This window comes from Eufriesea mexicana, unplaced genomic scaffold, assembly GCF_001483705.2.
Source record: "Eufriesea mexicana isolate 0111107269 unplaced genomic scaffold, ASM148370v2 scaffold8420, whole genome shotgun sequence".
Classification (NCBI taxonomy): domain Eukaryota; kingdom Metazoa; phylum Arthropoda; class Insecta; order Hymenoptera; family Apidae; genus Eufriesea; species Eufriesea mexicana.
The window spans coordinates 256,141-278,954 of record NW_016916180.1 but is presented as its reverse complement, the minus strand read 5'-3'; the positions used below and the strand labels follow the sequence as shown (position 1 = coordinate 278,954).

General features: G+C 43.5%; 1 protein-coding gene across 3 annotated transcripts; it reads right to left on the bottom strand.

The window, feature by feature from the left end:
* Positions 1–966: 966 nt before the first annotated feature.
* On the bottom strand, positions 967–22,477 carry CARPB (Carbonic anhydrase-related protein B). 3 transcript variants are annotated; one of them, XM_017907620.1, is made up of 10 exons: positions 22,235–22,477; positions 20,086–20,359; positions 19,445–19,495; positions 18,484–18,812; positions 14,224–14,319; positions 14,028–14,094; positions 11,207–11,361; positions 2,913–3,041; positions 2,784–2,829; positions 967–1,830 (listed from the first exon to the last, which is right to left on the bottom strand). In XM_017907620.1, the coding sequence occupies exons 2-10, from the start codon at positions 20,147–20,149 to the stop codon at positions 1,814–1,816; spliced, it is 954 nt and encodes a 317-aa protein (XP_017763109.1). In that variant the 5' UTR covers positions 20,150–20,359; positions 22,235–22,477; the 3' UTR covers positions 967–1,813. The 3 variants fall into 3 exon arrangements, with proteins under 3 accessions (XP_017763109.1, XP_017763110.1, XP_017763108.1); XM_017907621.1 differs by having other exon boundaries at positions 20,086–20,197; XM_017907619.1 differs by lacking the exon at positions 22,235–22,477 and having other exon boundaries at positions 20,086–20,574.
* Positions 22,478–22,814: the final 337 nt, after the last annotated feature.

Here is a 22,814-nt window from a genome sequence, read left to right as displayed (position 1 = left end):
ACGTAGGCACGCGCACGTAAAAGAAGGGCACACGTTCGGTGCACGTTACGATTTTCACCAGAGTCGCAGGGTACACGGGAAAACACGTTCTCTTCCACACGTCGCACGCCTCCGTGGCAATCGTAAAATCCCCGTGATCGTACACCACACACACGCCACACGAAACCTGCAGATTTGCCGCAGAGGCCAGCGACACGGTGCCTCCGTATCCCCGTGTCTGTTCTTCTCGCTTCCCCCTCTCTCGCCCTTTCAACCCCTCTACCGTCAGAACCCCCACCTTCTTCTTCCCCCATCATGGTGGTCGTCGTTCCACCGCCCTCTCGCTCTCTCGTTACCCGTAGCTGTCCCTTTTCGGCTCCCTTGCCGCATAACCGTCCGCGGGCAGCACCGTCGAATTCTGGTTCAATGAAACCCATTCCCCTCCCACCAGCGCCCCCTCCAGGCCTACTATCCACAACCTTTAGACCCCTCTCCGCTCGAGATCGCGCTCGTGACAACCACCCAGTAAGCGTTGACGCCAGTTCGATAAGTATTACGGCTTTCGTCAGTCGCGTATCGCGAGGAAAATATGGCGAGGATCGGCGGACAGGTTTGCTTCCATGATTCCTGGAAACCTAACCTTAAACGTGAGATACGCAATGGCTGTGAATCGGAGACGCTGGCAGAAGCGCGATATTCAGTTGCGATTTTGACCTACGAAGTTGATTACCCTGTCGCTCTGTTGGTTCTTCCGTGAACGGTAGATTTCTGATTTATCGACTGGCGCGTAATTTGCTAGTACCAAGGCTGCGATCGTGGTGGCGTCTCGGTCGCACGACTGGTGTCGCTGGTTGCGAGGCTCACAGGGTCTAGCCCCGTGACAGTCGGTAAAACGAACTGGGAAAGGGATGCGGGTCAGATCGATGGGATTACTCACATAGCTGAACCGTGTGGGCAAGATAGGGTTTCGATGTCGCCACTTCCGTCTACGTTTTCAGCATTTTATTACAAGAATATAGTATAAACTTTCGCTCGATATGTGTGTGTGTATATGTATAGTATGTATAGTATGTATGCATGTATGTCGTATGTTTTCATGTATATGCAGGTGGTGATACGAGTGGGCGTGTACACGTGAACTTTGATCACGCGTAAATCTTTGGTATTTTTTTTTTCTTTTTTTTTCTTCATTTATACATATAGAATCTCGCGTCTTTCGTCTCTATTCCCATCCCTAACCCTATCATCATCGTCGTGATCATCATCGTTATCAACGACCCCAAAACACAGGCCACGATAGTCATAGCTTTTTCGATAGTTGATCGATATACGTATAATAATATATCTTGTGTTAATCTTACGTTTTTTTTTTTTTTCTTTTTTTACCTTATCTCCGCTAAATTGTAATCTATATATAGGTATATCTTCTGTACGTGTCTCTCAGTGTACCTGTGTGTGTAACTGTGTATTCTTGTGTTTCATTTTTCTCGTTACTGGAAACATACTTGGCAGTTCACGTCTAATAGTACAACGAAGCATTTTTCTTATTTTTCTCTTTCTTTCATCATTCTGGCCTCTTCTGTTCACACGCTCGCTCTCGGTCTCTCTCGCTTTCTCTCCCTCCCTTTCGCTCGCTCTCTCGCGTCCTCTCTCGCTCTTCCTTTCAACGATACGCGCCACGATGGCCCTTGCTCGATTAGATCGACGCGATGGCCACTGGTCGCGCTCATTAATTGATATGTCAGTGGGTTTTTATCCTCTTAACTGCGTGGCTCCAGCTTGTTCCAGGGAAAGCGTAGTTCACCTCCAGCCGCTCCCATAACTCGCCACAGGGTTATTTCCAGCTGTTTGCTGCAATAGACAATAGAAATAACACGATGCAGCTTCGTCAAATCGTTCCCGTCGTTTAGGAGTCTTTTTTAGGTTAAGTCCATTGGAATACGCAAACTAGATGAGTGAATTTCAGTTAAACTAGATCAGTTGAGGGAAATGGTGTCCGTAGCGAGTAAAAGTAACGAAGAAAGTTATACAATTAAATTCCCTTATTCAATTTCTCAGAATTTCTACTATCTTCATAAAGCCCCATTGTCAGGGGCTATTTTCTGTCATTCGGACAAGGGCCATTGTCTTACCAGTTCCTATTTTTATCGCAATAAAATAACACGATGCAATTTCGTCATGTCGTTCCCATTGTTTGCGAATTTTTTAGGTTAAGTCCATTGGAATACATAAACTAGACTAGAGAATTTAAATTGAACTAGATCAGTTAAACGACATCTGACCCGAATAGAAATAACGAATAAAGTTATAAAATTAAATTCCCCCATTCAATTTCCCCAAATTCCTACTATCTTCATAAAGCCCCATTGACAGGGGCCATTCTCTGTCACTTGGATAGAGACTATTGTCTCATTAGTTTCTTCTACTTTTACCACGATATGCTCCCTGAATAACACATTACAATAGAGATACAACTCTCCTCGGAATGAAAAATGGTCCGTTACCTTCCGTTCCAGATGGAAAACTTTGATACCAATGCCATTTAATTCCTAGCAGGCCGATATGAAACACTCGGACAGTGGCCTGCGCGTGAATCTACCGCAATGTCCCTACTATCATACCATTACCATTCCCATCAACAGCCGTTATCAGTGGCCGAGAACAAAACGTGCAACTCGGTGGCCATTTTTGCGGAACCATGGAAAATTAGTCGACAAACGAGCGCGCAACAGCCGTTGGAGCTTTGTATCCGAACGAACTTTTCCCATTTCACGTGGAAGCGTGGCGGGAACAGCTTTTCATACCTTTGTAGTATATGTCCCTATTCATCGTCGGACAGTTCTTCCGTCCCTGAAGAGTAAAAAGTTTCCAGACAATTATACCAGGTTATCGTGCGGTTCAAAGCTCGTGTACAGTGGCGGGAGTCGCGTTACCTGAACGTTGAAGTCGATGTTCGTTCGAACGGGACGATGATGAAGCGGCTGGGGCGGTCTGAAATTATTCCCAAGCGGCGCGTTCAGCTCGCCCTTGTCCCCTTGCATCAATTGTCGCAGCGCGATAAGCTGCAACGAATCGAGTGAATATTATGCCACCCTTCTTGTTTCATACCCTACGTCTTTACCTACTCTTTCCGATCTTTCTACCTTTACTTCCCCTCTTTAGTCGAGTAAAGATTAATACCTCGACGGCTCTGAATAGACAAGCCTTGCGAAGTAGTATTGTTTATTCTACATCGAGTTTTCTTTTTCTTTTTTTTTTGTATTTTTGGATATGAGGCCATTTTTTCTTAAATTATCGCAAGACTTTACGAAACGAGAGGGTATGATTTTAAATGTGTATTGTATATTGTGTATTGAGATTTCTGTCTTTTTTATTTTTAGCTGCGAGTCCAGTTTTTATTAAATTATTGCAAGACTATGGTCTTAGACGAATTTGATACCTCGATTTCTCTGTTTTCTATTTTTGATAGAAGGATGGTACAAAATTGGAATCTTTTTCTGTCTTTGATTATTATTTTTAGTTTGGCTATAACAAGGGTTTGGAAAGGTCTATGATTAGAGATTTCTATTAATTTAGAACAATTTGAGATTTCCGAACGAGTGTTGTATATAGTGCATTGAATTTTCTTTCTTTTTATTTTTTTGTGGACCTATTTTTCGTCAAATTATTGGGAGATTATAATCACAGATGAACGTGATAAGATGACCTGTTTTCTATTTTTCATCGATGGATGGAACAAATTTGGAATTTTTTTCTTTCTCCAATTACCATTTTTGCCAAAGCTATTGAGGGCTTGGAAAGCTGTATAATTAGAGATTTTTATTATCAGAAAAAGACGATAAGGTGAAAATTGTCACTCCTTGATATTTCGTACAACTTAATCTGAAATATTAATTTGCTATCGGAAATCATCGACCAGACCAATGAAAAATTAGCTTCTCTCGCTCAAGCAATGAACAATTTTAATATCGGTTCAAAAATAAATTTCACTGGCACCGAATCCTCTCGAAGTACCAAAAATATACCACCCGGTGTAGTAACGCGAAACTCGACCTCTCTATTAAACTTAAAGTGCAAGTTAATATCGTTAAAATCGTACGAATTATCGAGGGGTGAAAACGAACTAAACATGACACCCTGTTCTTTATCGTCTTTGCATTCCATAATGGCTTAATGTCCTTAATGGTCTCCATAAGGCAACAGCTACAACAGAACGCCCATTATAGATATTGATTTATCGACTGCTCAATTTTCAGAAACTACAACCTAGTCCTTGTTCTTGTCGCCTTTGCATTCTGCTCTTTCGAGACGACCTTTCCTTCGTAACAGCTTAATAGCTTGGAAGTTAAGGTCTTCGATGGCTGAGCTAGAACGCCTCTCACAGATATCGGCTCCCTCACTTTTCCTGCCAACATTTCACAACACCTGCTCGTCCCTGTCGTATTTCAATTATTTACAGTCAACTATGCACTACTGCAGACACATTCGCGATCTCCAATTCGTCCTTCGCTGTATCCAGTGGGATACAGATGAAAAATCGTGCAACACTAGTGTACGAGTAATTTCGTATGTTTCTACTTGCACACTTATAACTGTGCAATATTGCGGGTAATTTTTCGGAATTACGTTAGATTTTCAGAATTAATCCTGGGGTTCGTGTTCGAATACAGAGACGCGTGATGTAAAATTTTGTGGCGATTAGTATGTCGAGATATCGAAATTGGATCGTTCGTAATGGGCGTTTTCAATCTTTTTCAGAAGGAAGTGTATTATCGTAGGCTTAAAGTGTCTTCAATTATATAGGGTCAACAAAATTTTCAATTTTCAATTTTTTTCAAAAGAAAGTCTTTCTACCAGAATTATTCAAAGATTCGCATTTCTTCTACCTACTTAAAAAGAAAGTGAAAAAATCAGAGTCGCCATTTTTTAATTTTTTCTTGTTGCTTCGAGTTGTCCTTCCCTTTCATATATACAGGGTGTCCCACGTAACTATTTCCACCATTTTTAAGAATAATGTTACAAACAAAAATCGATCAGTTTTCGATTGGGTACACAGTGGAATAAAAGTATTTCATAATTTCAACGTGTAACGCGGGACACCCTGTATATCACTGTTCGTACAACCTTACTTAAATAATATATATAATTACTGCATAATTTTTCTCTTTTACATTTTTTAGGAAGAAAGTTTTGGCTTCAAGAAGTTTCTCATTGCGAAATATTGGAGTCGCTGATTGGTGGAATAAAAAATTCTCAGAGTCTAGAGAACTGAAATTTTCATCCAACTTCCGGTGGATAGATCAGCGATTAATTCGATGAAAAAAAATTCACCAAAATTCATGCCCGATTAACAAATTTCAAAGTTCATCTTCGCTTCTGATTCATTGATTACTGCTGGCCATCCTTCTCTTCCCAATTTAACTTCGAAATGAGAGAAGAAAAAGGAATGGAAGAAGTTCAAGGGAGGTTAAAGGAACGAAAAGATCAGTGCAGGTAAGAGAACTTAAAAGACCTAAAAGGATAGGGAGAGAGAGATACAAAATTTCCAAATAATTAACACTTATTACCATAACTCTTTTCTTTTTAGGGGACGACGACAAGTTTGATTAACAAGCAATTAATTAATAACGTTGCAACTCCTTTTAAGGGATGATAGATTTACAGTGACATATAATTTTGGAAATTACGTTTACCAAGATTAATAAGTAAGTAATTAACACTTCTTCTCTTTTTAGGGAATGATAATAAGTTTAATTGAAAAATAATTGATTAATAATATTACAACTCTTTTCTTTTTAGGGGATGATGACTAGTTTGATTAACAAGCAATTAATTAACAACGTTGCAACTGCTTTTAAGGGATGATACATGTACAATGACGTATAATTTTGGAAATTACGTTTACCAAGATTAATAAGTAAGTAATTAACACTTCTTCTCTTTTTAGGGAATGATAATAAGTTTAATTGAAAAATAATTAATTAATAATATTACAATTCTTTTCTTTTTAGGGGATGAAGACGAGTTTGATTAACAAGCAATTAATTAACAACTTTGCAACTGCTTTTAAGGGATGATACATCTACAATGACGTATAATTTTGGAAATTGCGTTTATCAAGATTAATAAGTAAGTAATTAACACTTCTTCTCTTTTTAGGGAATGATAATAAGTTTAATTGAAAAGTAATTGATTAACAATATTACAACTCTTTCTAAGGGATGATACATCAACAATCACGTATAATTTTGGAAATTATGTCCACCAAGATTAACCGGTAATTAATTAAGAACACCAATTTTAATCGACCCACTTTCAGCCAACAGTCTCCACAATTTTTATCGTTCATTCAGTCTCGTTGCTTAAAAAAAACCAAAATGAAGGGGCACGGAATTAATATCCGGCGTGTGGGTAGGTATAATCACCCCTAATCCTCGGCCAGTGCACGGAGCCCAAAAACCCGGCGAAAAGTCGGCGAAAAATCGAGACACTTCGTTGCCTGTACGTATCGGTATCGGAAAAATCAGGTTGGAAAATACAGTAGCGGCTGATAATCGGCGCGCCGACATCAGCTGCTCTTTTCGCTCTAATGGAGGACCACGGAGGCGGGATAAGCTTTAGAATATTCGATACACCGCGTGCACCAGTGGTTTCCCCGTCGGATTTTTTCGGGGTAACGAGTAATACGTTGCGTGCCTGTGTGCGAACCTGTGTGCCGGTTATTTTGCATCCCTTTGATGTCGTCCCCGGCTAACTTGCCCCGAAAAATACTAGCCGCGGAATCTCCACGCTCTGCTTTAGCAAGTATAATTCCTCGCACGCCACCGTCGCTGTCCCCGATAAATTTTATTAAAATGCATCCCGCCACCCGGTATACGTAAATCATCCCGCGAAAAGTGCCTGTTAAATCATCGATCAACGCCCACCCTCGCGCACCCTCGATATCGCGCGAATAAATTAGTTTCCCCTCGAAACTTTCCACATGCAGTTCTCGATCATCCAACTTCCCCCGTTTTCCCTTTTCCCCCTACTTTGCAACAGTCGCGCACGTTGATTGCATTCCCTCTGTTTTTCTCGTTTTACGTGGTTTCATACCGTTTGATCCTCGTTCGCCGCGTTTTACTCCAAGATCCCTCGCGAGCCACATCCCTGCGATCCTTTACTGGCTATTTTCTGTTTTCCAAATTTATTTTCACCCGTTGCTCGACTCATTTTCCAGTTGCAAGGTTCGTTTGATAGCACGTGTGCAGCAGGGATTGAAATTTTTAGGGTTTGGATATTTTTTCGAATTAATTTCGAATTTATGTTGGCAGAGGGGCAAGTATAGTTGTATCGGTTTCACCCTTTCGCTAGGAAGGTGTCGCTGCGGAGTTCCTGCCATAGAACAGAGCGCCATGTCAAAGGTGGAAACATTTCAAACAACAATCCTTAGCATTTTGAAGAAAAAGAAAGAAGAAAAAGGAAAACCGAACATCGCAATAGCGTTTGCAATTCTTTGCGAAGAGAGCTGAGCAAAATGATAGCACTTGTCTTAATTTTTGGCTCAATTTTTGTGCCCAGCGACTATAAGCACCCGTAGAATCGAAAGGGTTAACTATTAACACTCTTGTGTGATATATTTTTAGGGATTCGATGTAGGTTGATAGCTTCAGAGTGAAATTCAGAGTGAAATAGACGTTAGCTTGGAGATGTTCGATTTTGTTCATCCCCTCGGTGAAATATTTTTGAAGACACGTTACGTACGTATATTTGCGAGTAAATATCGTGAAATACTGTTGCTAGACTTTGACATGTCGTAGAGTATCAAGGAGTTTCTGGTTCACGAGGCTGCCAATGCGATATTTTCATTGGAGAAAGAAGGGTGTTGTTCGAGAGAAATGTAAGAGAAAGTATTATTTATGGCAGTATCGAGAGATACATTTGTCCCAAAACTTACTGCTCTCGAGATATATCTTTATCGAATTTTTCCTCCTTTCTATGTAAATAAATGAACAGCGCGTACACACGCTGTTTTCCGAGAAACAATTTCGCGTCGATAACCTCACAATCCTGAAAGATGTCGAAAGTTTATCGACGTCGTTTCGAGATATCGTTATCTGTTGTTTGTTTGTTTTCGAAGCATGTATCGAGCACGTTTTGTGACAGGGTATTTCAAAATGCAGGATTACGAATTTTAGTACGAATTTAAATTCGAAAAATTGCGTGTATTTTTCAAAATTATATGAATTTAGAATGAATTACAAGAGTAGGTTATTTTAATCGCCAATGAAAACGGGTAATACTTGGAAATTTTTTAATGGACGATTATTGAGAGAAAAATTCTGATTTTTTCCCCCCCGTTAAATTGGAATATCCCTAGACTCGACGTTGAATTTTTCCCGATACAAAATATCGCGAAATATCGGAGATACTTGCTATTTTCGGAACCCTCGTTTTTTTTCCTTTCAAAAGAGAAAATATTTAAAAATTAAATTTTTAATCAATTAACGCGATCTCCTACTATAAATATTTCAAGCTACAATAGAATTAATTTTCCAACCCCGACAATAGCCGAAATTTTCACCGAAACTCGATACTTTTGTACTCGGAATAAAAGATTTAAACGCTCAATTAGAAAAAAAGAGAAATTCATTCCCATCGGTGGAATAGCTATCTACAGTCGTATAAAATTCTAGATAATACCGCGGCTTATTACCTGGAACAACAGATATATTTTTAATCACCGAACTACCCACCTCCAAACACAATTTGCTCTCCCCGCCCCTCGGATAACAGACTCTCTATTAAAAAACGAATTTCGCTGCCCCATTCTTCCACCCTGCCCCTCGACAAAGCGCCATTTTATATCGAATATATCGAGCGCTCTATCCCAGTCAGCGGAATTAAAATCATATCTCGTACACCGGCGTATCGAGATTAATTCTCTGCTTCTAAAGAGGCCAATTCGGAATCGTTCGGCCGGCAAAGCGACGTTTCCGCCGGAAGTCAATAGACCCCGGTCCGTTATCCGCGTCTGAGACGCTGTTTGCACGCGTTTGTTTCTTCCCCTCGCCCCCTCCCCTTTCTTCGACCTTTTCAAACACCCCTGTAGCCCCCGTGTACCGATGCGAACGAATTTCCAGACGATAATACGCGACGCATCGATTCCCGATTCGCTGGTAATATTAAAGTACGCGAAAGGCGACGGGAACACGCGAGACACGAAAGGGACGAACGGCGTTCCGTTTCCGCTTTTCCCGATTTTACAACGACGCAAGCGAGAACCACGGCCGATGCGAACGATCCCATTTGACTGATTGATCCGACGCCGGATATATCCGTTACACCATGTATGAGAACGCCACGATGTCGGGTTGTTCTATGGAATTACGCACCGAGAAGCGCGATCGAGATCGGCCAGCGCGTCGCTGAACGGGAGAAAATGGCGGACGATGGACGGGGCAGATGGCGCGTCGGTAGATCGAAGATGGCCGCTTAGCGGAACGCTAGTGCTCGCGGAAGTGGCTTAAGTCGTGTATTTCTTATTAGAAATGTTTAGAATTTGTATATACTTGGACGTATATTTGAAAGAAGAAAGAAGAGATTTTAATGTTGTTGGTAATTTCGAAGATTCAGAGATAAGTGGGTTTGATTGTCGTGGTGTTTTGTCAGAATGTGTTGAAGAATGGATATTTGATAGATAGAAAGATTTAAATCGAGATATGACTGCTAAAGAATGGAATAACACTTGCAAGTAATCCTTATAATTACACAAACTCATAAATGCCACGAGAACTATGTAAGAAGATGGACGGAGAGACTTCCGCCTAACCTAATTGTCTCCGCCGCGATCGAATTAAAGGAAAAAAGGATCGACGCCACGAAGCTGTCCATTAAACACCGTTGTCTCGATTTTAATCGACGCTCGCGAAACCCGATCTTTATTCCATTATTCGCCGATGTAATTTGCCAAACCGTATCGCCCGTCCCTAAAGGAAATATAAAAGGAACAAAGCAGCAAGCACGGGAGCAAAAAAAAAAACGCATTAAGACATCAAAGCGTGATCTCGAGACGATAAAGAACCCACGTAAACCAATTTCCCCGGGCCGTGCGTGCTACATGCTGGCGAGATTATGGTTCGCCATTGGCCACGCGAAATCGTTAAAAGAACATCAGAAACTGCTTTCGTGCGTGAGTTACTGCGATTCTTCAAGTCGTCCCAACTCGGATACGAGTTTCGTCAGTGACGACCATGGAAACGAAATAAAATTCCAGATCTCTGGACGATTACACGGTGAGTCTTTCGATTGTTACGAAAGTGGAAGAAAGCAAAGGAAACTAGATATCGAGTTAACCAGGCGCCACATATTTCTTCGTTTCGCCTCGAATTCTCTCGATCGTTGTAATTTACGATCGTCGAATGAGAATCGAAAGTGAATATTTCGATAAATTGTTCGTAACGACTGTCGCACGCCAACAGTTTCTTTAACGTCAGCCGACCTAACCTCACTTCGCGAAACGAACAACCAATCAAGTATTTCCAACACTCGAGGGTTATCGTAAGATCCAAGAGCACCTATTCATACCGAATGCTCCAACAATCGCGCTATAGAACGCAAACCTCCTCAGGTGAACTCGAAGCCGGTCATAGAACAGTCGCAAACTGCCCCTTATTCGTAGTCATAGGGAACGGAGATCAGGAGAAGCTGCATAGCTACCTACAGAGAGTTCAAAGTTGACCGGATCAACGTAATTTCTCATAAGGGGCCAAAGCGACGGTCGATATTCAGCAGCTGCAGCTTGATACCGACACATTCCTTACCAGTGACGCAAGATTACGCTATTCTATGAGATAACGAAACGACGTGGGAAAATAGCGAAGAAAGATAACCTAAAAATCCAACTCCAACAGATTATCTCTTCGTTCCATTCAAAATTTTCTCCAATTCAATTGTGTATTCCATTATTCTTAAATTTCCTTTTCTTAAACGATACGAAATTGCTTTAATACCGTGATTTTGAATTTTTAATTAAAAATTTCGCACTCAACGTTGTCGCTTCGGTTACTTATTTTCGCGAGATTTATTTTGATATATTAGAGCTGTAGTAGGTCCAGTGTTAATTGAAAAAGAAAAGAAGAAAAAATGAAGCAGAAAATGTAAAAATAATTTCAAGATCATTATACCATCTATAGATGTATATACATATATACTAATATGCATACGTTTAAGAAGATTTCTTCCTCACCTGCTGCTGTGTGATGTATATTGGCTTGTTCAAGATGATCCACGTGGTGGTCTCGTGGCAAGCCGGCATCGTGATGGAGCCGTCGTACGTCATGTAATATTTCGTGTCCGGCAGCAGTTCCCGCACCACGAAACGTTTAATCTCCATCGCCTGGCCTGCGTGCAATCGGTTCGATCGATAACGTGACGATCCGACAGCCACCGTGACGCGCATACGTACCCCAATTAGCATGGACGTTCCTCAACACGCGCCTCTAACGCCTGATATTACACTTTTATACCTCGTGTCGTTAATAGCCGAGAGAAAAGTTCGAAAAAGCCTGAGGCACTCTCTCGATCGATATGCTACGAAGGTAACGTCGATCCAGAGGGCGCCTCGAGCGTGTTCTTCGATCGACGAAAGGATTCGCCTTCAGATGACTTTTCGGCAGGTATACCGCACGTGCTTTCGAGGTTATGTGAGAGATTGCAGTTCGAAAAGGACCTCTGAGACTTTAGAAGATGAAATTGAAGGTAATTTAGTTTCGATTCGTTATTAAGGGATGTTTGATTTCAATTTTGTCAAAGTTCCATTCGATTTATTCGTTTTGACAGAGTCTTTCGAAGGCTCTGTAATTTCGAATGAAATCGATCGTAATATTGACAAATAATCGAAACACGATTTTCCCGATATTACGTTCGACTATTTTAGCGAGTGATATTAACCGTTTGAGTACTTAATGTTCTAAATCAAAATGCTTATTATAGGTGACACGCGATTCGCGATGACTATCGCTGCGAGCATATTTACCGCTGCTTTACGTGCTGCACCAACTATCAGGTAACTATTACACGTATATTTAAGCTTTTCCTTTAACGCTGTACTATATGGAACCAAGTTAACACGAATAATGTCTGTATCTTTTTGTAGGTGTATTTCCATGACGTATGCCGATGAGATTTCACTGAATGCATATGTTATATGTATACACGTGTCTATGCTCCATGCCAATGCATTCATTCAACCGGTTTATACGCCCATAGCACACGAAATGTTAATTATTTATGATTTCGCGTGTTTGCTCTTCCTATACTAAATTTTTCCAACGAAGACTCAACTAATTATGCAAACAGCGTGCGCCAATGTTTCCCCATCAGAACATCGTGTAAATAATCGATGAAAAATCCTCTTTCGAGGCCGTCGTGAAGCGTTCATCCCATCTGATTTCATTTGAAGCAAGCAATATCTTTAATTAGCTGATGCGCCCCGAGAAGAGTCCTCGTCTCTTCTATTTTCAGTTCACGTTACTGTTTTCGTTTGATGTGTTTCGCCGAAAAAGAAGCCTTTCTCTCGGCAATCGGGATCAATTAGTTTGCAATTAATTTCACCGTCATGGAAACGGCAACTTGAACCGGCGATTGTGCGAGGAACGATTTGAATTGAAAATACGACTATAAAGTGAGATTTAATATCTGAAATCATTTGGCTTATTAACGTTCAATTTGATGTTCAAAGAATTCTTTTTTTTTTTAAGCTCTCCCGTGTCCTGCTCTTAAACTGGATATTTAGACAGACGGGGTCTATTTGAATGGAAATATATGTTCATTTTGCACATATGGGGCTACAAAATATTTATAACAGCCTCTGAGGACGAAAGCAGAGATATAATAAAAGCGAAAGGTTAAGTCAGGTTTCTATCTTTCACCGATTATACGAACAGACGCGAAAATTCTTCCGAATCTAATGACGCAATTAATCCTTGGCAGATGGCGCGAGGGTAGTGCAAGATAACGCAGAGCTTACTTTCAAGCGTCATACGTGATCATAGATGTCGTTTCCTCCTGTCAAGAGGTACTTAAAATTCCTTATTCACGAGTCTCTTTCTTTAAATCAACTCTTTCCTTTCGTAAGTTGTAGCTGCTTATCAGTGACGTTAATTTGTCTCTACAAATTATCTTTAACAGGGAGCCGTAAGAAAACGTTGAAAAATTGCAAACAAGTTTAAAAATCCTATTCGAGTTTCACTTTTCTCTTTTAAGCAAATTTCATGTAATTACGAATCTGCAAACCAAGTTAAAACTGCTATTTAACCGTTCTTATTGTAACAGGCTTTTATCCTCTTTTAAATTTAACTTAGAAGTAATTCCAGGTGTAACAGTTTAAAACAAATTTTATAATTATATTCTTCCGTTTAAAACAGAAGCTTCCAGCAGCCAATTTTAAGCGTATCCTTTTAAAGAATATACTTCCCAGCTGCGCAAATGCTCTGTTAAACACAATTAAGTAATCTGTACGATTTGATCTTAATCAGTCGAAGATCAAACGTAATCGAGTTAACCTTAAAGGGTGTTCCTTGAAACGATTTGATCAGAACCGACTCTACCAACGAAATATCACGTCAAATATCATTGGACGATGTTCACGAAACGTTCACGAAGCCCAGAAGAGACGAAACACATCGAATTCTCAGAATTAATCTCCAATTTCTCGAAGTACAGATTCTCGCGTCCGAGTTTCCACTCTTAGCACTGCATACTCCATGACTGAATTCGCTTTTGGATAACCCCCGTCCCTGGGAACCGGACTATCTCGTAATATGGACCAATTTAGAAGCAATTTAAAAGGCGACGTTTATCTTCGTGCCTCTTAACCAGCCAATTAAAAGAATGTCCGCTAATTAAGGCGTCGTACGACAAAACCGTCACAGAAACTCGCCGTGAGTATCGCGGGGCTCGATCAAACGCGTTTCAGGCACACCCAGTGTATCGCGAGCAGCGTGGAAACTCGATTTCCTCGAGAAATTCGAGTCCGGCTGGGTGTATTAAATTACTGGTGGTCTCACCTCCGTATCTGATCTTATCCAGCTCTTCGGTGAATATTCGCAGGGCCGGGTTCGAGAGGTCTCCAACCTGAAAGGCAACCAGCACAGGGTGTATCTATCGGGTATCGCTTACTGCGATCGCTTTACGTCTCCGGCCAGCCTGATCTTTCGCACGGGAGGCGTAGAATATAACGTCGAAGAGAGATTAGGCGTGTACCTGGAGAAGGAGGGACACAGCCACGATCCCCTGCGCCCGTTGCAGCGCGTCCGAGAAGTTGTTGTAGAGTTGCGAGTTGAAGCCGAATATCTGCAGCTGTTTTCGGACAGAAATGGGAAATTGGATTATTGTTTGGCGAAAGGTGCGAGCAGCGAAGTGAGTTGTTGCGAGGGTCGGGCAACATAGTGCGGGGGTTTGGTAGTAGCTTTAAAGACTGCTTCTGCGATGGATTATTGGAAAATAGGGGAGAGGGTCGTAGGACGGAGTTTATGGGTAATTTAGGGCACGAATGGCCAAATGGAATTATTGAACGGTTTGAAAAGCGAGTAGCCTGATGGCGTAGCTCTGAGTAGCTTGATAAGTATAGTACAAAGTCTCGAAAAGCTTTTAAATATTTTGAGCAGCATGACTGGTCTTTTTAATAGTTTTAAGTTTTAAGCTAACCCTTTGAACTCGAGAGTCGACTTATTGTATTATAATATTATCAAAAATCGTGGACTTTATATAGAAAATCTGCGAGTAAATTAATATCCAAGTACCAGTTATGTTTTGTTATTTGAGATATATTTGTATGTGTCATAGAATCAGCAGTGCAATGGAGTTAATTAATTTTCAATCACCTGACAGTTTAGTAACCTGACAGAGTTTTGATACAGTCGAGTAACAAGTAACGAATAGGAAACGTTGAGTGACTCCATTTTGCTGTATTATAATGCATAGTATTATAGAGTCTTTGAGAAATTCGAGACAAGAATAGATCCGACGAGCAATTTTTAGTGGACGTTGTTACGAGTCACGAAACTTTTATAGAATCACACGACACAACGAGGTATTTAAATATTTTGAAGGATCTTGGCATAATCTTCAAAGGATCCATTTGCTTTGACAGAGATATGGATGCTCCTGTCGGACTCGAACAGTTTAAGCTCTCGGCAAGTTTTAAGAGGATTTGTCCCACTTAAGACTAAAGCGTTGAAACCCTTAACCACTGACGAATCTCCGACGCAGTTGTCGCGTCATAAAAGTCATAAACCTGCCGAACAATAACCCATCGATGACCTGTGATTTTATCTATTTACATATTCCCCGATTTTATTTCTCTTTGTCGTTCGCAAGCGCGAAAATGAATATGAACGTAGTGCCATCGTATGAACGCGCATTAAGCTTTCATTGTTCGATTTTATTTCGCCACCCTCCCAGCACCCGATTCTCCGCTGCTCTTCGACGCACGCCTCCGTCGAATATTTTTCCCCGTTATTTATAGCGGATTATTTCTTCCGCCCCGCAAACGAACTTTCCGCAATCGAATCCCGCCGTTTCGATCGATCTCGCGCCACCCCGAGCGAGCGCGACGGAATATTCCGCGAGATAATCGGGCGCAGGGAAATTTCGAAATTTCCCGCCGATTCTCGGCGGCCGGGGTTCCCCTGGTGGCGGATAAAGGATAATTCGAGATTAAAATCGCGTGAAATCGTCGCGGAGTTTGGCGGATAGGAACAGGTCGAGGTATAAACCGCGCCATATTGGGAAAGTTTCATAATTTTTTCAAATTCCGTGTCGGCCAACTTTCCGCGTGGATGTAGCAATCCGCAAACTGTTAAAAGCTATACGTTTTCACGGGCCACAACGTATATCGCGATTCTATACCGGTAACCCAGTTCGCTAGTTCTGACCCAGTTCGAAGATTAATACTTCGAACAAGGAGCAGGGGGTGGAAGAGGGGAGGGAAAAAAGGAGGAAAGAAAGAAAAATAGAGGAGAAGAAAAAATAGAGGTGCTTTCACGTTAATCAGTTCCAGTTACGTGATCAAGTGAATAAAAGTCGTTCTTCTCTAATCGACGAGCATAAGAATCTAGATAGACGTCCGGATACGTATCGGGAGAGATCGATAATCGGACGTCTGCGGGGCTAGGCTGCTGATAGGGGCCGATAGTGTCGGCCACTCGATCCATGGATTAGCGAAGGCAAGTCGATGGAGCAAAGAAGTCGACGTTCAAGCTTTTCAAGGTAACACCGATTTCTTTTTATTCGTATCCCTATTTTTCTGAAACACCTCCGATTTCATTTCGGGATCTTCTTTGTTCCAGGGACACCCCCGTTCTGGCATTTTTCTTGGCCCTTCATTCGACAGTGGAATGTCGATTATCCGGATTAATTTGGGGGAAGAATCTGTTCGGCTAATCGGATTTTAGCAATAATCGGCCTGGAGAAAGCAAATTTGGAATTATGTTTTAAATCAAGTGGAAAGTAAACACTTTTACCTCGCAAGGTATTGCATTTTTCAAAAGAAAGGTACAGGATAGGAAATAAATTATATATAAGCCGAATATACTGTATATGTATAATGCAATGTAATGCAGTGTAATGCAGTGTAATGCATTATACAGTTTCTACATTGGGATAATCAAAATTCGATATACTCGACGTTCCACTGTACCGTCGAACTTAATTTTCCAGGGAATTCATTTTTAATTTCGTTTCAGATTCAATTTTTTATTCCGTTTGACGAAGATTCTTCAGTTCAGCTCGCTGTTACTTCGTGACTCGGTTTTCATTAAGTTCTACTTCTTTGAAGATTCATCACTATGGTACTATGAATACGAAATTTCTGGTATAGTACGATAAACTTAACATCCTCCATTCTACCACTGCCGCAACTCCTCTGGGGATATACACCGCTATAGATATGCAATAAACATGCAAAAGTCCTTAACCTCGACGATATTTCACGCGGAACACCGTTCCGGATTTTATTATTACTTGGGACACGATTCATCGTTGTTTCGAGTTCGGCACCTCGAAATTCTACAACGATCAGCTTTGAGAAATTTGAATCGAGCTCCGCTTGTTTCCCGTGCCCGCGTGAATCGAATTTCGCGCCTTTCAGCTTCCGAAATTGAGTGGGGGTCCGAATGGAAACGATAATCTCTCACATGGTTGCCATGGATCCGCGTTTATTTCTTACATTATCGAGTTACCCGCGTAACCTAATAATAAATTGGCGGTCATTGTTCATTAGCAGCGTTAATTTATAACAAAATTCGCAGATTATATGTGTGCAGGGTTGCTGAATTTCGCGCTCAGCCAATTAGCGTCACCCAGGGGACACCGCGAGAAAATTTGAATTAGATTCGGGTTAAAATTTAAAACAAGATATAAATTGTATTTAAAATCCAATTTGAATAGCAACGACTCCCCAGTTCGTAATTAAGAGGGAGCGATAAGCAGAATAAATTGCACTGTTGCCATTTTATCAGTTAATTTCATTAAACATGACAAAATCTTGACTTTTTATTCCTGCAGCTTTTCCAACCGTGGCTTAACCTCACCCGTCTGTTGTGTACGGAAAAACTGACTTGTAAAATGAGATAAAAGGATGAGACTCTAATTTTGATATTTTTACTATTTTAGGTCACGTTTTAGTCCCTGGTAATACAACCTGGTAATGTAGTAAGATAAATAACATTGTCGTGATTTTTATATTATAATCTAATTTATCAATTCGATTTCAGGTAGTAACGAGAATGTGCGCACCCTAACCTAACTCTGTTAACACCAAGACTACGCAAGGAGTCCAAAGGTATTATTTAATAAATAATTATTGTGCCTATATTTAATTATATACTAATAATTTTCTTTTTCTTTTAGGACTACTTACATACTGAAGGTGTATAGCTACTTCTGGTAAAGTCAATATTAATTTACGTTACAAATAAAAATATAATTATGTAATTGTGATTTTTATACCGTGTTAATGATTAATGTACTCCGATAATGTGCCCTGCTGTGTAATCCGATTTATCAATTCCACGATTTCAGCTATTAACGAGAATGTGCGCACCCTAACCTAACTCTGTTAACACCAAAACTACCCGAGGAGTCCAGAGAAGTTACCGAAGATATACAAGTACTTCTGGTAAAGTCAATATTAATTTACGTAATACATATACTTATTCATTTTCATCGTACTACTTCAATTACATTGTCTGTACATGTTAGATTTAGGTACGCATTCAAAGTCGGTAGTTATACCGTTAAAAAGACGAGGCTATTACGCGGTGGTCATTTCGCCAGCCAATTTCCAAGGTAAATCTCGCGGACTCGACCCGCCTAGATAAAGGAAACAAGTGAAACTCGATTCGCCAGGCGAGCTGATAAGGCTGGACGGTCTTGGGACTAGACCCTCCGTGGCTCTCGGTAAACACTAGCGCCACCATACCGCAAACATGCGAAATACGTGAGCTCGGAAACGGCACTCACCTCCGCTGGGAACGCGTGTCCGTCCACGGTGTGCTCGCTACCGATCTGTTCGTTCGACCCGAAGTGCAGATGGATCTCGTGGAACTGGTACCGATAGCTGAGCGGGCCCCCAGAGATGTTCACAGGGTGCCGCGTGTCGTTGTCCACGGCGAACGCGACGCTGTGGCCAGTGTTGGCCAGTACACCGCCGACCTTGTGCTTGTCCACGTGCAGAGGCTGTAGGTTCGGGTCGAAGAGGAGCCTGGAAGGCTCCAGGTTCACCGGCGATTGCCGTCTGCCCTTGTGACACAGCCACCAATCCGGATTGATGAGACCCCAGAAGCCAGGACCTTCGAAGCCGAGCCGATTAAACGACACGTCGAACGCGACTTTCGAGCATCGATTAACGCGCCCACCCACGAGACCAACTAACCACCTCTGGAAGAACTTTCCGCCACGCTAAGCCCCGGGATTAGCAGCTACAGGATGGTCGGAGGGAGAGGAAGGGGTGGCGTGAAATTATTTGGGCAAGGGGAGTTTACGATTCCACTAGATCGAAAGGTTTGGCTGGGCCGTTAGATGGCTGTATGGGCGGGTTTTCACGTTTGGCAGAGTTTGGAAGGGTGCCTGGTGTATCATGGAACGGATGAAAGCGAGGAAAGTGTCTTTCTTTTCAGAGAGATTGGAAGACACTTGGGTGAAACAGCGTAGGCGAAATATGTCCCGCTGGTTTTCACGTTTAGAGCTGCTCAGACATGTCTCTCGTTCTTTATGGGGTGAGAAATGCGAAAGCGTTCTTTCGTTAGGTGGAATTGGGGGAGATTGGGAAGAGAAATGATTGGAGTGTGAGCGAGGGAGAACGGTCGGATGGAAACGTTGGCTAGAAGGCGAAGAGACTGGTCGGAAGCAAAGAATGGTTGCGATCGATGGAATGGATGGCGAGTATGTTTCGGTTAATTGATACGAGCATGGGATTCCTTACCGGAAATACCGTCATAGGTCCACCAATTCTCCCAGCTGACGGGCCTAGATTCTGCAAATAGTTCATTATCAAGAATCCGCGCGATGTCATTTATGCGACAGCAGTCCTTAACCTAGAACTAGTTGCGGCGAGTCGAGTGGCAAGGATATTCGGCCACACTTCACCGAATAACGAGCCACTCGTCTCAATTATACACTTTCTTGCTATAGTTTGCTGCGAGTCAATTGGCCGCTCAAGGTCACTTCACCAGCTGCTCCCTCCACGTTTTTTAAGCTAGCCCCTTTCGCAACGACCATTCTCAGACACGTTTTCAAGAAAACGCGTGTCTACGAGCTTCCACTTGTCTCTTGCTCTTCGACGAAATGCATGGAAATAACGGCGCACGAGAACCGTGAAAAAGAAGAGACGAACCTTTTAAATTATTTATGAAATTTTAAATTATCTTGTCATTTCGTATCGACGATGTAACGAGAATCAAGATAACGGTTGCGCTCTTCAATGACCTTGAGAAGCCAATTAATCAGAAACACGCTGTATGGGAGACGCGTAACGAAAGACGTTGGAAGACTGGCATCGATCTCGTTCGACAGGAAGGTTAAGAACTACTGAATGCAATAGTGCGGAAACGTGATGAGCAGTACCTTGTATCAGGACGATCAAAAAGACTCCCCAGACGCCCAGGAAGACGGAACTGAATGGGGCCATTCCTAGGACTGCGCGGTCTTCGTCAATTGGACATCATTCGCCTGGACTCTACAGGACAGAAGAGAGAAAGGACACGATACCGGTCGATCCTCCAAGTGCACGTGCACACGAACGATCCTGCCACGTGGCGACTAGCCCTGCTGTCCCCTTATCTCTTCTTCGTAACCCTCGGGCCGTCCAAGATCGATCGGATCACGGGGTGAGACCACTCTAAACGAAAGCAACGAACTTTCCAGCCACGGCAGGGAGAACTAGTGCCCGATGGAAACGATAACGACGCGACCACGATCGATCCACGAGCACCGCAGGAATGTCTCAGGACGAGCGGACTTTTAATTAGCCAGCGTCACGCGACCGATTTCACTCGAGGATCCTCCCCCCACCCGGCCCTATCGGCGTTCGCGCGGAACGTAACCTAACCTAACGGAAAGAGAGGACGCGTGTCGTCGCTGATAAGAGCGATGGCACAAGCCTCTCTGACAAGAAAGAAAAGACAAATCTGCAGTCATCGTCGTTGTCGGGGAGAACGCTCGAAAGGGGGCGGGGTTCCCCTACTCGAATCCCCCACTCTGGTAGCCCATTCTGTGTGGAGTCCACTCCACCCCGTTCCACGCCACTCCACGCCAGGCTGTGTTCTTAGGTCAGGAAAACTCGAGTAGAGGCTCCCTTCGAAAGTCGTCGATCGATCGATCCGATCTCACTCTGACGCTGCTATCCACGCCGAGTGTCTCTAACCTACAACCAGAGCCAGCAGCCGGAAAGATAAGAGGCACTCCGAGTGCGATGACTCGGCTCTCACCGGATGCCCCCTCGTTTTTCTTTCGCCGCTACCCAGACCTAACCACGGCACGTTTCTTCCACGATTCTGATCGCCCACCCAGACACTCGTCACCCGACAACCACCGCGTCTGGATATTTTGTTTATAACGATAACCTAACCTACAAGCCACGCGTCAGTGCCTTATGATAAATCCGTATCGGAAACGAACGAACTGGAACGGAACGAGATTGCTTCTGGTTCAAGCGTCTCGAGCTTCGTCTTTAATTAGACCCTATCGGATCACGATTGATCCCGTAGGATTTATTACCAAGCCCCGGAGTCGGCGGTGTCTAATCGAGCGGGCCAGAAACGAGTCCTCTCTCCTCTCCGTTCGATTGCGCCACTCGAACGCAATTATCGAGCTGAAGGATTTTCGGTGCCGATGGGGTCCCGATTCACGCTCGAAATGCTACCGGTCTAATCCGTCGGGTCGCCGTCACATACGGCGAACAAACGAGGGACCCTTTTTAGCTGTGCGTGAAGAGCGACTGAAACGGTCCCGCTTGAAACAACCAAAGGGAACAATTAGCCAGTCTCTTACCCCTGTCGGAGTGCAATCACTCGACTCACGGTTCTTGCCGATCCTACGTCCACTCGGCCCCATAGACCCCGCGTCGCTTGGGTCCTTTGTTCTTCTCTACACTTTGGAAAATGGCCAACGTAGATGGAACCAACGATGGGACGCACGTACGGAAAGGAGGAACACTATCGGCCACGGTGCACCGTACACATTACCCGTGCACACACTCGCGGAAGTGCACACATACATGTACACGTACTCCGAACAGAGTGTCCTGTCCGGTCGAACGATCGATCGACGTAGGGTCGTGGACGCGGAGTCGTCCGATCCAGAGGATCGCGATTCGTCTGACGGATCGACGCGATTCACCGGTTCTACGCGGCTTCTCGATCGAAAGATCGCGAGGGTCGGAAACCGGGGAAAAGCGTGTCTCGTAGGAGAGACAGAGGCGAGCGTATAGGGTCGGCCGCGAGCGAGACTGGTGGGAGGACGAGCGTGCGAATCGATCGGCAAAACGCGCGATGGTGCGGCCAAAAATTTCGCGTGACGAGTAAACGCGGAGGCTATGGCACCTCCTGCCGAAATCAATAAACGCTGATCGTGCAGGACGACCGAAAGAATCTGCACACGAGGGCTGGCTCCTTCGGCCCGGGTCCAAAACACTCCGTCAGCTACTCAGGACTGGTTCCGGTTACGTACCGAGACCTTCGATCAAGAATCTCGACTTTCCTCGACCGATACTGACCCGTGCACGACGAGGACGAGGACGTCTCGTAACTTCCTCCTTTCTTCCGCCTGCTCCTCTCGCTACGCCACCGGCACACCACTTGCACTGATAGTACGAGGGAGCAGCGACACCGTACGATACGAACGGGGCTCGCTGGTCCGGAACGACCAAAAGACACCGGTAGAACGTAGCCCGCGACAGCTACCGCCAGTGGGATAGGCGCGAGCCGAATTTTTTCCCTCTCGTGCGAAATAATCTCGTTAAAAGCGGTCTGCGCCTTTGCGAAGGAACGACGAAGGAGGAACGACTGCCCTACGAGACCAGTGTATACGTTCCTCCTTCTCCCTCTCTCGCGCTCGCGCTCCCACCCGATCCGTACTCCATCTAGATCTCCGTCGGCCGTTCCGGAGGCTGACGGCACGCATGCGCGGCCACGTTATCCTTTTCTCTCGCTCTCGCACCGCTCGCGGCCGTATAGGAACGAGGCTAGTTCCCAGCTCGCTCCGTCCTCCTCTCGCTGGCCCTCCTCGCGCGACGTTCAGGCCACATCGATGCTTCCGGACACGGGGAACGAGCGTTTCGCGCCTCCACGCTCTTC

Coding starts and splice junctions, on each gene's coding strand:
- CARPB (XM_017907620.1), bottom strand. CDS start 20,149: ATGGCCCCATTCAGTTCCGTCTTCCTGGGCGTCTGGGGAGTCTTTTTG. Junction 19,496..20,085: donor TTTGATCGTCCTGATACAAG/GTACTGCTCATC, acceptor AACTATTTGCAG/AATCTAGGCCCGTCAGCTGG. Junction 18,813..19,444: donor GACCTATGACGGTATTTCCG/GTAAGGAATCCC, acceptor TCGGCTTCGAAG/GTCCTGGCTTCTGGGGTCTC.